The sequence below is a fragment of the Lichenostomus cassidix genome, chromosome 5, assembly GCF_008360975.1.
Source record: "Lichenostomus cassidix isolate B80296 chromosome 5, HeHo_3.0, whole genome shotgun sequence".
In the NCBI taxonomy this organism is placed as follows: Eukaryota; Metazoa; Chordata; class Aves; order Passeriformes; family Meliphagidae; genus Lichenostomus; species Lichenostomus cassidix.
The window spans coordinates 20,031,335-20,045,546 of record NC_139486.1 but is presented as its reverse complement, the minus strand read 5'-3'; the positions used below and the strand labels follow the sequence as shown (position 1 = coordinate 20,045,546).

Genomic DNA, 14,212 nt, shown 5'->3' with positions numbered 1-14,212 from the left:
TATTATAATCACAAAAATAGCAAACTTTTTTCAGAGATATAACTTTAAATATTGTTAAACTTTTCCCTCATGGCAAATGATAACGTGTGCTATATCTTTTACAAGTAACTGTGCAGTACCAAAAATCCTTATACCAGATCTTCTGAAGGACAGTTGGTTATCTGGCAATAACTTTGTTACATTCTGGCCCTCTAAAATATCATAACCACAGCAACTCCATGCAAGACCCATTTCACTTGACATTGCTGTCTTTTTTCAGACAGTCTACAATAATTTTATAATAGCACCATCTCAATTAAGCATCTACCTAACTTGAACAAAACTGTGCTTCAGTAAAGTTGCTTTGTATGTGTTAAAGATCAGCATCTTGTGCTATTTGGGATACGCTTCTATTCCAAGAGATTGTAACAAAATGACCAAGAGGGCCATCTTACATAACCATAAAGTAAGTAAATATTCTTTCAATTGCTTGTATGTCTGTATGGACATTTCTCTAGTAAACATCCAAACCCTTTCAAGAAGAAAGGAATCTTACAAAATGTCTAGTTAAGAAAGAGATTTTGATACAGAGAGAGTTGTACAACCTCCAACGCTTTTTACCAAAACTGTGCATAGATTCTCAAGTACAAGGCCATGGAGAGTGCTCGACTTGAAACAGGCATCCAACTATGCCTGTGCTGTATACTTCCTTCAATGTTTGTGTTGTACACTCAATGTCTGTGTTGTACACTTCCAACCTTTGATGTCATCTGGTTTTTATACTGGGGTGGAAAAGCTCTCTTTACAGTTAAAATTAGTCTGCACTGATTATGTGGATCCTAAAGTATTCAAATTCAGCATCGAAAAGGCTCTGAGAATCATAAACTCTAATAAAAATACATTCTGAAGTAGTGACTCAGAAGAACTGCAGTGACTTTATCATCAAATATCTACATACAGGCAATTTTCAAACAGCCCTGATTATGCCAAACTGTAAGAATTTAGATATGTCTCTAAAATAATAAAGTCTTAAGGACACTGAACTGAAAAGAATGTTTCCACCATGAGCACATCCTGTGAAATTATCACGATTTCAAGTTGACAGTTTATTGTCAAGAATCACAGTAGAATATAAAAACAAGGATGGCAATGCTCAAGGTGATAAACACTTCCAAGTGAAGTCATAAAAGCACTAAGGACAAAAGTTCCTGCACAACTTTGCATAAGGAAGTTTTGAGAAAAAAAAATTTCCTCTTACCCAACTCACTTTCACCAATGACTGCATTCTGAATTAAGCAACCTCATTAGAAGAATTCCTAAATGCAAACATGTACTAAAGGATATCAAATATCAACAATAACAGACCCTAATTTCTACACACACTCTAATCTCATGGTTTGCTATGCACACCATGAGAGTTATTTTTATTCTTAACATCCATACTAAATTCCGCTCTTTTGCATCTACCTCATCTCACTCATTCTGCTGACTTCATAAGGTAATAGGAGATTTTAGGCTTTGAACAAGTGCAAATGATCCACACCTAATATCAGAGAGTTCTCACCACTAGGCTTTTTAAGTAGTGAGGAATTGGCTGGATACAGTCAGTGCATTAAGTCAGATTTTTTCAGCCTGAAAAGTAACACTCTGAAAAGCCTCTGAAGAAACAGAACAACCTCCTGAGTGACAATTAGGGATGAAAAACCAGTTAGATTTAAAAACCAAACAAATAAACAACCTACAACAACAAAAAAAAAAAATCAAAACAAAACACATCAACCAAAACATACACACAAAAAATAACAAAAAAAAAAAACATCAAAAAAGTGGCAGCTCCTCTCACAATATCACAATATCTAATCTATTTGGGGAACCCCTTGCTATAGGAAAAGATCATAAAAAATATGCAAGTTATAACAAAGACTGGACAAGTTCCAAAAAAGAAATCCACAGAAGGATTATTACTCAGTACAGAAAGTACACAGATCACCTCCAGACCAAGAAGCTCCTAACTCACGGGTGATTAGACTACTATTGTACAGAATTATCACTAGATGACTTTTGGTTCTAATATTGTACACTAACCTTCCACTTTTTGGCCATTCATCATACATGGCTGAACTTTCCTAACTACCTATTTCTTCCACAAACTGAACCCCAGAAATTCTTTTATCTTTTCAAGGAAGTCTTTGCATTAATGGGCTTTTTCTTTTTTTCCTCTCCTCTTTCCAGTCTACTTTCCATTTGGCCAATGTTCTTCATAAAATCAGTAAACAGCAATGAGCAGAATATTCCAGCTGAATTCTTACCAGTCCTACACAAAAATCATCTCACTGCAGCTTACTGCAGCATTTGTGTCTTCACTAAAAGAATATCAATAAACATTTCAGTTTTCATAGCTTTATTGGATGACAATGTTCCCTCCCTAAGAGAATTAATCTTCTGATATTCTCCTTACCACTAACAAAGTACAGAAGACTTTCTTGTTACACTTCACCTCTCTCATTTTTTGCTTCTCTCAGGTCAAAAGTTGTAACATTCAATTTCACATCTTGAATCTCTACTGTAGGAGGTCAAAGAGCTAGCTATTTCTTTCATTAATGAACAGACAGTGGATGCCTGCATTCCATAGGATTGAGGAAGGTTTGTTTCTCTCATGCAAAGGCATTGAACTGTTGTAGTGTAGCCATTTGTAGCAGCTATTTTCTTGAGAACCACCCTGGTTAAAACTTACTGAGTTTGCTAGTTTCCTGGTACATGAAAGAGAAAAAAAGGTGTACTGAGAAGTCTGCTACAAGAAAAAGACAGCATTTTGCAAGTATCAAGAACTCTTTATCAGATAAACTTACTTCATCATACCAGGTTACTAAGAGAAATCAAAACTAACTTTCTAACTAAGACAACCCAGTCTTGCTTGTCTACGAAGGCTGACAGGGCAAGTTTTCTCTCCCAGATGGTCTCTATCACATTAAAAACATTACTTGTACAGATAGATTCTCTTGAATCAATGTCCAACTTTATCTAGAGTCACGAATTTACACAAGTATGTTTATAAAGTCTGCTGGTAACAAGTGGCCCATGCCAACAATATTGTTATCAGTGACAAACACATCACTAAAGCCCTTGACAGAGCATTTAGTATCAATTCATGCCATTTTAGGGCAAGATTAATCATCTATGGGAAAATAAGTACATATAACACTTGCTCTGAAAAGTCAGCATTGCTGCTAACATCACAATAAATACTTACATAAAGCATACAATGAAGTCTTAAATGTCAAGAGCTACCTACAGGATTCTCACCTACTAATTACTGGGGTGATTCTCAACTTCTCTTGCTCCTACAGCAATATGCTGCTTGACTTCCATCTCAATAGCAGATCTCCTTCAGATTTAAGTAACATATACTGCAGTTACTCTACTTCCAGCAGATACAGGAGACAAAAAAGAAAAGACTGTCATGGCTGTACTGCCTCCTTTGTTACATTTTGTCACGAAGCCTTCAGAGAAGAGTGCAGCCCAAAGAGACTCCTTCCATTTTGCTACACAGATGGTAAGGATTAAAAAGGACAGGGAGGGAGGGAGAGAGGGAGGGAGGAAGAAGAAACAATGGTATTTATCATCATAACATGGGAAAGCTTGTATCTTTCCAAAGGTACCTTCAACAAGTATAATAGCATTTAAACCAATGTTCAAATTTAAAACGCAGCTTTCAACAAGGCTGTGAATTTTGAAACAGAAAAATTCACAAAACACACACTTGTAAAGCACTTTTACTTAGAACAAGTACCTGAAATATAAAACTTGTCTTGCCGATTTCATTATTGAAGGGTAACATTTCAACAAACTGTAATAGCCCAAATAAGATCATGTTCAGATACATATACCAACATGCAGTACTGCTTACCAGAACACACATTAAGCTAGAAGCCCACATCCCACTTAGAATACTAAATATAAATAATCTTTTCATGTTAGTCACACTCACCGTTTCTTGTCTTTGGGACTCTGTGAGCTTTTCAGACAATTCTTCCAGAGTTTTTCTTAATTCAGCATCAGTCCTGCATAGAAAAATATAAGTAAAACAATATTCTGCAGTGCACAAACTAAGCAACAACCATGATACTTTTAAGCAGCAACAACCTCTCAGAAATTTTTGCTACTCCAATTTGTTCTACAGCCCATTCATAATAGATCATAGTCTATTAATAATAATTTATAGCATAATTGGAAACAAGCCTCAAGTGGAAAATCCATGATAGAAAGCATTTCCTTTCTGCAAGTGAAGAAACAGAGCATGTAAATATCAGCCAGGTACCAGGTCAACAAGTTCAAAATTATGGACACATGTAGACAGCCATTTTGAACAGTAGCTTCTTACTAGGAATTAACAGTCTAATCCCTGTTATTGCTATACAACAAAGCACCACAAGTTGAGAAAGAATATACATTATGGCCTGCAGGAGGGCTTGCACTGAAGGGACTCCAGTAACAAGAACAAACTAAGAGCAAAGCTGTAATAAAAGAAATTCCCAAGTCCTTGTCATTGTCTCTATACCAAAAAAAGCTGAGGAAAGCCCCATATACTATCAAATTAGAAGAGATGGATGTTATTTAGGTTTATAAATACTGCAGAAGATGACACAGAACAACCAGTTCATAATACTGCTTTCATCTACATGTTGCACAATCCCCCATTCTCCTCAAAATTACTTTTTGAAATTAAAGAGTTTAAAAATTATTTTCCACACTGCTCTTCACACAGAGTTATATTCTGTTTATACCGATTTCTTCTTGAAAGCTCACGACTGATGTCGTCTCCCAGGCGAACTTGCTCACTGCTGAGATCTCGAAGAGACTGGTGGAAAGAGTGCAGCTGTAAATAAAAGTACACAAATTAGTCCAAGATTTAGGAACCCTTTCTTTCCATGATATTCCAGAAATACATATCTACACATATACACGTCTTTTAAAATGAAGCAGATAAAAATAACCTACAAAATAATAAAACTCCATGAACGGTAGTTAAACCTGGATAACTGGATGAGGCTTGCACACTTCTATTTCAATCAACCCTTCCCAATACTTGTTCATTGAATTTTAATTTTCAGTACCTTATTTACTAAACCAAGTTTCCTAACTATGTTTTTTTTTCTGTGGCTCAGAGCTTGGATACTGCATCACCTTTTTAATCTAATGCAAAGCAAATTAAAAGATCTGAACAGGTAAAGTCAGGAGAGACACATTTCATGTTAATAGATGCTAGTATAGGTGAAACAAAGTTCTGTCCAGCTATATATGTTACTATAAATAGATGACATAGGAAATTGAAACAGAACAAGAATAGTATGATGCATTCAGGAACTAAAAAGAACAGGTATTTTACCTTGCCCAAGACCTTACACACCCTTTTTTCACAGCTTGGGAAAAAAACAAAAACTAAAACAAAAACCCGCATCTACTATCCTCAGTAAAACCTCCCATTTCCCCAATTCAGCAGACTCCCAGTTTATCATCAAAGTTCTAGGGAGCAAATAAAAAAAAATAAATAGGTCATTCATTCTTCATGGGATAGAAAGTGACAGTTAATCCATCTTAATCCAACCTGTTGCTGTCAACAGTTCCATGGCCATGATCATTGTTATGAAAAACCTTGATTTATAATATTCCCTTGTTCTATGCCCTAGATTTAAACCTGGATCTTCCACAACCAAGCTGACTGCCCTCAACATTCAGACACAGGCACTACCACCTCCCCTGTATGATTAACCAGAAAATTTCAACCTGACTGAGAGACTTTGAAAAAGTACAGTGTATTTTCAAAATGTATGTGCTATGAGGGAAGAACTTAAATGTGTTAAAAGACTATTCAGCTGAAAAATTATTTTAGCTAGAAAAAGCAAGAATGGGAATAAAGAGACAGTGGTTAGAGAAAAAAGAAAAAGCCACAACTTACAGGACTGCTTTATCTCTGCTCTAATTTCTACCTATGATCATGATCAATGACTGACTACTTGTAGTTCATCAATCCTCAAAGCACTATACCCTTCTTACAAAATAGTTAATGGAAAAAAAGCCATATTCACTCACTAAAAAGCAAGAATAAGGAATAAACCAGCAGTTATCTTCAAAACTGGAAAAAAAAGATATTTGCCTACATAGTTACTTAATACAAATGAGGAATTTTGTATGCAGTGCAGGAACTCTCTTAAATAAAATTTCTAAGATACTTATAGAATATCTAGAAATAATCTAAATAGTCCCAAGGTTTTTGGATGGTTGGGATGAAAGATTTCCATATAACATCATTTCCTTCCAAGGATTATTTTCCATACTAGACTTGGGGGAGGAAAGAATGGGGGGAGAACTAGATTGAAAGGACAATGAAACAGGGTTAAATGAAAGTTTAGGAATTTCTATAGCTTCCCAAAAAGTCAACTGAGAAAATGTATTGTAGTTAAGTTTAACTTTATTTGGAAGCTGAGACCGATTTAATAAAGTCAATATAAATATCTTACAATCAGCATCTTTAATATTAGTCTACACAGAGGAATTCACTCAAGCAAGTCTAGCCACCCTATCTAAAAGAGCAAAAACAGGTAATGAAGTCTCCTCTTTACCTGTAGGATAACAGAAATACTATAATCTTATCCATTAAAGTAATTAATTTACTTTTTCTAAAGTCTGCAAGAAGACACAAGGGGCATGAAAATTACCAGTGGCACACATATCGCCTCCTCCTCCCATCATCTGCCTAAAGTAAACGGTCAAATTATCCCACTCACAGGTCAGACCAAGAACTAGGATAAAGAACTAGCTCGCTCAAAATCAATCCAAGCTACACTGTAGTAAAAGCAAAAGCAGTAAGACCCTGCGCCATTAACTAAAGCAGAATAATCCCTTTCATAGCCTCACCGAACCTCAGCATGAAGGTGGATGTTAATCACAGAATTGTTAGGGCTGGAAGGGACCTCTGGAGATCATCTAGCCCAACCCCCCTGCCAAGGCAGGGTCACCTAGAGCAGGTGACACAGGAACTTGTCCAGGTGGGCTTAATGTCTCCAGACATTAAACATGTATGTCTCCCTGTATGGAGACATAATGTCTCCAGACAGGGAGACTCCACAACGTCCCTGGGAAGCCTGTGCCAGTGCTCTGCCACATTCATTGTAAAGAAGTTCTTCCTGATGTTGAGGTGAAACTTCCTGTGTTTTAGTTTAGTTTAGTTTAGGCCATTGCTCCTTGTCCTGTCACTGGGCACCACTGAGAAGAGTCTGGCACCATACTCTTGACACCCATGTCTGGAATATTAATACGCATTAATGAGATCCCCTCTCAGTCTTCTCCAGACTAAAAGGTCTATTCAGAGATTATTATTCTTTGTCCCAGGTGACCTAAAAAGTAGGGAGATTATTTTCATATTTTACTTTTGATATCACTACCATCTGCATCCTTTTCTCTTCAATGATTTGCATGAAACTTCATGACAGATACAAAGTGACTGCTTAATGAAAAATAGCAGATAACATTGAAAGCACACTTCATTGCTGAAACACTCTTAGCTGCATCTTCAGAATCACCTCATTTAATGTACAAGCAAAGAGTCTGGTGACCATATGTTGCCTATTTGAGAAAGCTATTCCCATTAGTGCTCTGTACCTGGTCCACATTTTGGTCCTCATTGACAAATCGAACGCTTGCAGATCTAGACCTTCGATGTTTACTGCCCTGGGATACGCCATAATCCCTGAGAGGAGAAGTGGGCAGGAAGTGGTGGTTCCCTATAGGAGACAGGAGATAAAAAAAATAAGTAGGAAGACAAAACTTAGTATGGGAAATATTTCATTTTGCTTCACAAAAAATGCATGTTTCATCCAGTCAACATCCTTCTAGGTCACAAACAACTACTACATGACATAAGACGCATATGACTCTTTCAGTTCTTCTTAGGATTCTTCTTCAACGTAAACATTTCTTACCCATGACATACATGTATTCCAGAAAGAGGACTTGTTTCTCCATGGAATAAGTAGTTTTTTCTCAAATTTCATTTGCCCAAGCAACCACTTTTTCCTCCACATGAATCTGTCAGAGCTTCAAATTACTACATTTCAGAGTTTTTACATAGGAATGAAATTTTTAGAGCTTTCTACTAAAATATATTAATTACTAGTTCTGGAAGGAATACTCCTCCCAAGCATACCTTTTCCTAAAATATAATGAATTTCCTGAGACATACAAGAAAAAAGCCCTACTTTTCTGTGGGTCATAAATTGGTTCTGTTTTTGTCTTTTCCACTGTTTCCAAACATCCATAGTCTCATGCATTTAAAATTTAAATCCCTTTTTTGCTATGAAGCAAGCTTCAGAAGCAGCAATATCTTTTGAATTTAGCTTTAACTTGTATGTACCTACAGCCCACGTAGTGGAAAATGAATTTTCTCAGCTGAAAGAACCAACATTTCATTTAGGTCTCTTGGGATATCAGCAGAAAACACTATGTGACAGACAGCTGGAAAAATTTACCACATAAACAAGTGCATAACTTAATGCAGGTCTCCGAAATTTTTAACTGGCTTTCTCTGAAGAAATCAGTGACTTTCCATGCCACTATCTCTATACATTTTTCTTAATCTCCTCTTTCCCTAACACAGCTGTATGACACAATTTAAGCATACTCAAGCTTGTAAGTATTTTACCTGATGTTCCTTCTCCATCCAGGTCACTGGTATATAAGCTTGAGAGAGATGCACTTCTCATTCCAGAGCTTCGTGTTAGTCGCTGGTTCCTTAATTGACCTATAGATTGTTCCAGTGTTTCTTTTAACTGCAGAAAAGTTATAATTTATTGAAATATGAACACAGATGTATTTTTTAAAAAGCATGGGAAATATTATTTATTTAAAAGTCATTAAGACAATAAAAACTGTTTTTAAGCCAAGTACAGCTATGAATTAATAACAGCTTTTCTTCAATATCTCATTTACTACATTCCTGGAATTATGGTGCAACACCATGAAAACCCAAAAATTTGTCTCCTACAACCAAAGTAAGATCTATTTGCCAGAAATGTTCAATAACAGCCCTGCAATATCCAGAAAATAACTTCAAAGAAATTATTTTTTACTGGAATTTTTCTACCAGCCCTATCTGGAATCAATTTTATGTATGGCTATCAAATTTCCCTAAGCAGCTTTACAGCAACCCCTATTTTTAGAAATAGAGGTCACTTTTTCACTTCCAGGAAAAGGAAGCCATTCCCAATTTAAGAGTACAGAACTAGCTACATTCAAAAATTAGTTCTTCATTTTTCAAACTTGTATCTCATTTTCTACAACTGCATTTGCTAAATTTTGTTCTTAGCCACTTGCTTTGTCATACCTTTATTTGACAAGCCACAAAACATCAATTTCTGAAGGTTCTCCTTTTTCTAAGAGAAGCTTGTACACAATGGTCAAATCGTTCGCTCTCTCTTTACCTTCACATGTAAAATATTCCTACATTTCATATGTATCTGTTTCAAGACAGCACCTGCTGCAGCCTGTTTGTAACCAAATTGTAAACCACTCTTGCCCTAGCAACACTAATTCTTTTTGCTTTCTCTAAGACACCTGTTTTCAAACTTGAAGAAAACTCATGTTTGTTAGAATTTTCACCCTTTCTGCAATTTAGAGCAAGCTGGTCAACAGCTACAGAAACTGTTGTAGAATGACAAGAAAAAAAACTACACCAGTATGACCACAATCCCATTCCCTACTAAAATTCAGATTTTATTTTACCACTTATTCATGCAAAAGAAACATGTTCACTAATACTCTGCTTCAGCTACAAATTTTGTACTTGGCATAACATAACAATCTACCAAGTGCTTATAAACCAGAAAAGTAATGAAACCTAGAAAACCTGTCAGAGTTTTATTGTATAACACATTACTAGATTATTTTGATTGCTCAAATAAATATGAAAAGTTTCTGGTTACAGCTGTTTAACTCCTTATATATTCTGTCCATTAATACCAACTTTTCAGCTATGAATTCTATTAAAAAAAAAGACCTAAGAAATTAAGACAAACTGAAAGTTGCTCACAGTTGTTATTGCTTTGGTTTGTTCCTTGTTGTATTCTCTGTATTGTCCTAGCAAATGGTCAACATGCCTTAGATTTCTGTTGGTATCCTTAAATAAAAAAATTTAGAAAAAAGTCAAAACAGAAACCTCCTAAAATCAAACATTATTGTTGTCTTTATTCTTGGTTTCTAAGATTAAATTGAAAATACAAGTGCTTTCTAAAGGGTTTACATCTTAAAAATCCTATTCAAGTAATCAGAATCTGAAGTGGTACAGCATGGCCAAAGGGAAGAAGATTCAAAAAAAGAAAAGAAAAACACACCCAAATGCTATCCTTTCAGTACAACAGGAAGGCTTCAGCTTCAGTTTTTCAAGTTTCAGCTATTTTGTTAATCCAAAGACCTTAACATTACCTGCTTGCAGAACAGAATAGTTAACTGAGAAATAACAAGTTTTTGAAGGTCAACACACTAGGTAAGGTCAGTGCATGAGAATTCTCTGACCAGATGAACACCTGGATCAAACGGCTGATCTGCTGAAAAGCAGTCCACAAAAAGCAATTAGCTTAAAATCAGAATTTCAGAAGAGCAGCTAGAAAGAGGTTAGACAGAATCAGGTGAATACCAAAGAATCCCTTTTAAAAAATAGTCAGACTGTATTATTAACATATCTTTTTTCTAGATTGATGTTTATTATCCAGATAAGAAGTTTTGAAGTTTAAATTTACCATTCCATATTGATTTTTCTCTTCTCACACATGAAAAAGAAAAAAAAATATTGCTGGCCAAACAATAAGTAATAAAACATACACCCACCCACTCTAAGTATTAAGAACTGTCAGCTAGAGAAGAATGGGAATGAATTGTCAAGCACTAATGGTGTCAGGATAGCTAAATGTCTCCTTCCACCCACAAAACAAATTCAGATAATCCCACTGACCCCTCCATTGAAGAAGTAGGAATGAGGTGAACACGTTTTCTCTCTCAGGTATCTCTTACAAGTTTAGAAATAAAGTTTTCACTGTGTTATTCTACATCTGGAAAATATTTTAAATGTAAGCTCTGTCCTGAAGGAATTGACTGCCTACATATTTATCAGAAATTTGGAAATTTTACACAGTCCAAAGACAACCAAGACAGGGCTGAAACTTTCTTCTAGAAAATTTAATGACTCTTGAGAGAATCTGACAAAGTTTATTAGGGCTTATTCAGCTTGTCAACTTTATAAACAGTATTCCCTAACACATCATTGTTCCTAACAATATTCTACTACTGTCTGAAATAACAGCTGTATAAAAATGTAACAAGCCACACACTTTCAGCTCAAAAGCAGTATGATAAATTTCCCAAAACCCTTTTTGGCTTGCACAGAAAACAGTATTTCCCATCCATGTATACTCCACAACATTAAAGACAAAAATTTGACCCTGTGTTACAGACTCTATAGCTACTTTAAAACTGTATTTTGTAAACAACCTGCAAAGTGCTTGCTAAAGTATGGATTTTCTCTGTAACTTCTTCAGCTCCATAGTTCTGAGCTCTGCTGTGGGATGCTCTCAAAGGCCGCCTCCCTATTCGACCCGTAAGAAAGTTGTCTGAATCACTGGATGAATCTGCCATCAGTATCTTGAAGTCTAGGCAGGAAAACCAGAGAAAAAAACATATGTTAATTCCTGACTGTAACTGAACAGTCTTGCACAATATTCCCAAAGCAACTTCATAGAGTTTACATTATAAAGAATGTATAATGATAAATAATAATTTACATTAGCCTTTCTGGTTTGGGTCAGCAGGATGTACTTTTGAAGCAGATCTTCCAACTGTTATTCAGTTATTACATTTGTTCACACCATGAAGCAGTGTCAAGATGCAGGAGACAGCCTCTTAGGAGGAAATTAAATCAAAAGAGGCACTCTCACTTCTTCCAAGTGTTCAGTACCCATGATAAAATCATGGGCCAAAGCAAAATTCCCCCCCAAAACATTCAGTGGAGACGTCAATGCTTTATCAAGCATTCTGGTCTGGAGAACCCTCTTCCTTTACCTCACACACTACTCACTAAACTGTATTCAGAATGGGAATTGCTAAATCTCAAGGATGGCAAGTTAGAGGGAAAACAGGTCAACAGTCATCAGACATGGGAAAATAAATTATTAAAAACAACAGAGAGCTATGGCTAGTAAAGTTACATAGTAACTGATTAAAATAACAACCCTCAAAAGTTATGTTAGACAGAAATTGATATTTTCAAAGACAAATAAAAATAAAATTAATAAAACACTGGTAGAAATAATAGCATGGAATAATATTGATTTTTACTGCAATTTGGTTAAAAAACTCGACAAAAACCAACAAACAAGTTGACTCAACCATAAAAACCTCATCTACTGAAAAGCAAAGACTGGAGGAAGAAAAGAGAAATATTTATAGCAGGAAAGATTAATAGTTTCATTTTCAGCTGTCCAAAAATATGCTCAAGATATTAACTAGCCAAAGCACTGAACAAAGGCCAGTAATCCAAGTAAACATAAAGGAGAACATTTTGTCTGAAAAAAACTTACTATTTATGGTTAAGCATTCCTCTTTGTTCTCATGAGCAACCTAAAAGGAACCACAAGTACTTTTAAGGTGCAGAAGTTGTTTCATCTAAATCAACATCCTCATTTTTAAAGGAACTGTGGAAGTTTCATTTTAGATTTTAAAAAATCATAAAGAAGTAGAAATTTGTAGAAATGTTGCATATGGACATTTGCCTATTAATTTAAACAAAAAAAAAAGAGCTTACTACTTTTTCCTTTTTCACTTTACACTAATTTCAGCACATGACCATATGACCTACTTGACAGTGAGAATCATTTGGTTCTTACTGGTTTTTAGTTCTACCCAAACGGATCATAACCCTTGTCAAACTGATGAAAAGCATCAATAGTCAGTATTTCCTTTCCCGTAGAAAATAGAGCATTTCAGTTTCACTGAGGACTCTCTTGTTAAGACATCTACAGTGTAAGAAGTAGTGCTGATAATCTCAACATCAAGTCCTTCAGCTCAAGTAAACAAAACACAAAGTCAGTGTACACAACCTGATTACTCCTCAAGGGTTTTGATTTGTTCAGCTCCACACAGACTAACCTATCACTAGGTAACTAACCTAGTGTTAAATGTATGGTTGAAGCCTTATAGCTAAGACTGAGCACGACCAAAAAGAAAAATTTATAGCCATTCCAGAAACGGACAACATGACACCTGAAAGGCCCTTTCCTTCAGTGCTTGCATTTGAGCCCAGAAGAAGTTTTCAAAAAGCCTGGAAGGTGATCCCACATGGTGACATTTCACTATCGGGCCTTCAAGCATCAGTACCACATTTTATTGTCAATTTCTCACACCGCGCTCCCAGCACTCTTCAGCAGCACGGCACAGAAAACGCTTCCTTCACGCTGTTCACAAGCAAGCAATGCGCTCTGCAAATCCCCTCCCGCCGGGCACGTAGAGAATTTCACTAACACCTGACTCCAGCTCGAAGGGTCCCCTGGGTCTGTGGCCCAGACAGGACCGTGGAAGCCCTGGGGCTGCGGCAGAACCCCGAGCAGCGCCGGGCCCACCCATGACCGAGCCTGCGGACCGTCCCGAGGAACCCCGCGGCCGCCTCACCCCGCGCCGCCCGCCGCCGCTCCCACCCGCGCCCGCCCTCCGCGGCGCTCCGAAGCCGGACAGCCGCCTCCCGCACGCTGCCCTGGCCGCTCAGTTCTGCCCTTCCCGCACCCCCAGCCCTCACCACACAGCGCTCCGAGGCGATGCCACCCCGTCCCCCGGCACCTTCCGCCCGCCTCACCTCGCCGCTATGGCAACTTGAACTAGCCGCCCTGCTGCCAGCTGCCGGGGCCGCGGGCCGGGCGCCGGGCTGTCCGCAGCGCTCCATGGGACACGGAGTCCACAAGCCATAAGAGCGCTAGGGGAAGGGCAGCGTGCGGGACTTCAACTCCCGAGAGGCTGTACGGCGGCAGGGCGGCGGGGGACGGACAAGTCCCGCCTTGCGGGGAGGCCCCTGGGCCTGCGGAGCGTGGGGGTGGCGGTGGCGGGAGGTCCTCTAAGCGCCTTGGTGTTTAGGAACGTTGTTTTGTGAAACGCTAAATTTTCACAAAATACACATGGGTGTTTACAAACATGTCACCTA

The 14,212-nt window shown here is 37.5% G+C and overlaps 1 protein-coding gene across 9 annotated transcripts in view; it reads right to left on the bottom strand.

The window, feature by feature from the left end:
* CEP128 (centrosomal protein 128) overlaps nt 1-13,972 on the bottom strand; it is a 119,378-nt gene extending 105,406 nt beyond the window's left edge. For 4 of the 9 annotated variants that reach the window (XM_085061624.1, XM_085061623.1, XM_085061625.1 and 1 more), the window contains exons 1-8: nt 13,814-13,952; nt 12,603-12,642; nt 11,518-11,675; nt 10,064-10,150; nt 8,678-8,804; nt 7,639-7,760; nt 4,764-4,855; nt 3,968-4,040 (exon numbers count right to left, since the gene is read on the bottom strand). In XM_085061624.1, coding sequence (XP_084917750.1) covers nt 3,968-4,040; nt 4,764-4,855; nt 7,639-7,760; nt 8,678-8,804; nt 10,064-10,150; nt 11,518-11,661 — 645 coding nt within the window. In that variant the 5' untranslated portion in view covers nt 11,662-11,675; nt 12,603-12,642; nt 13,814-13,952. Of the gene's footprint in view, nt 1-2,437; nt 2,730-3,282; nt 3,462-3,967; nt 4,041-4,763; nt 4,856-7,638; nt 7,761-8,677; nt 8,805-10,063; nt 10,151-11,517; nt 11,676-12,602; nt 12,643-13,813 lie in introns of those variants that run through there. The other 5 variants (XR_014852508.1, XM_085061630.1, XM_085061627.1 and 2 more) reach the window with 4 other exon arrangements.
* Between the last annotated feature and the right edge of the window lie 240 nt (nt 13,973-14,212).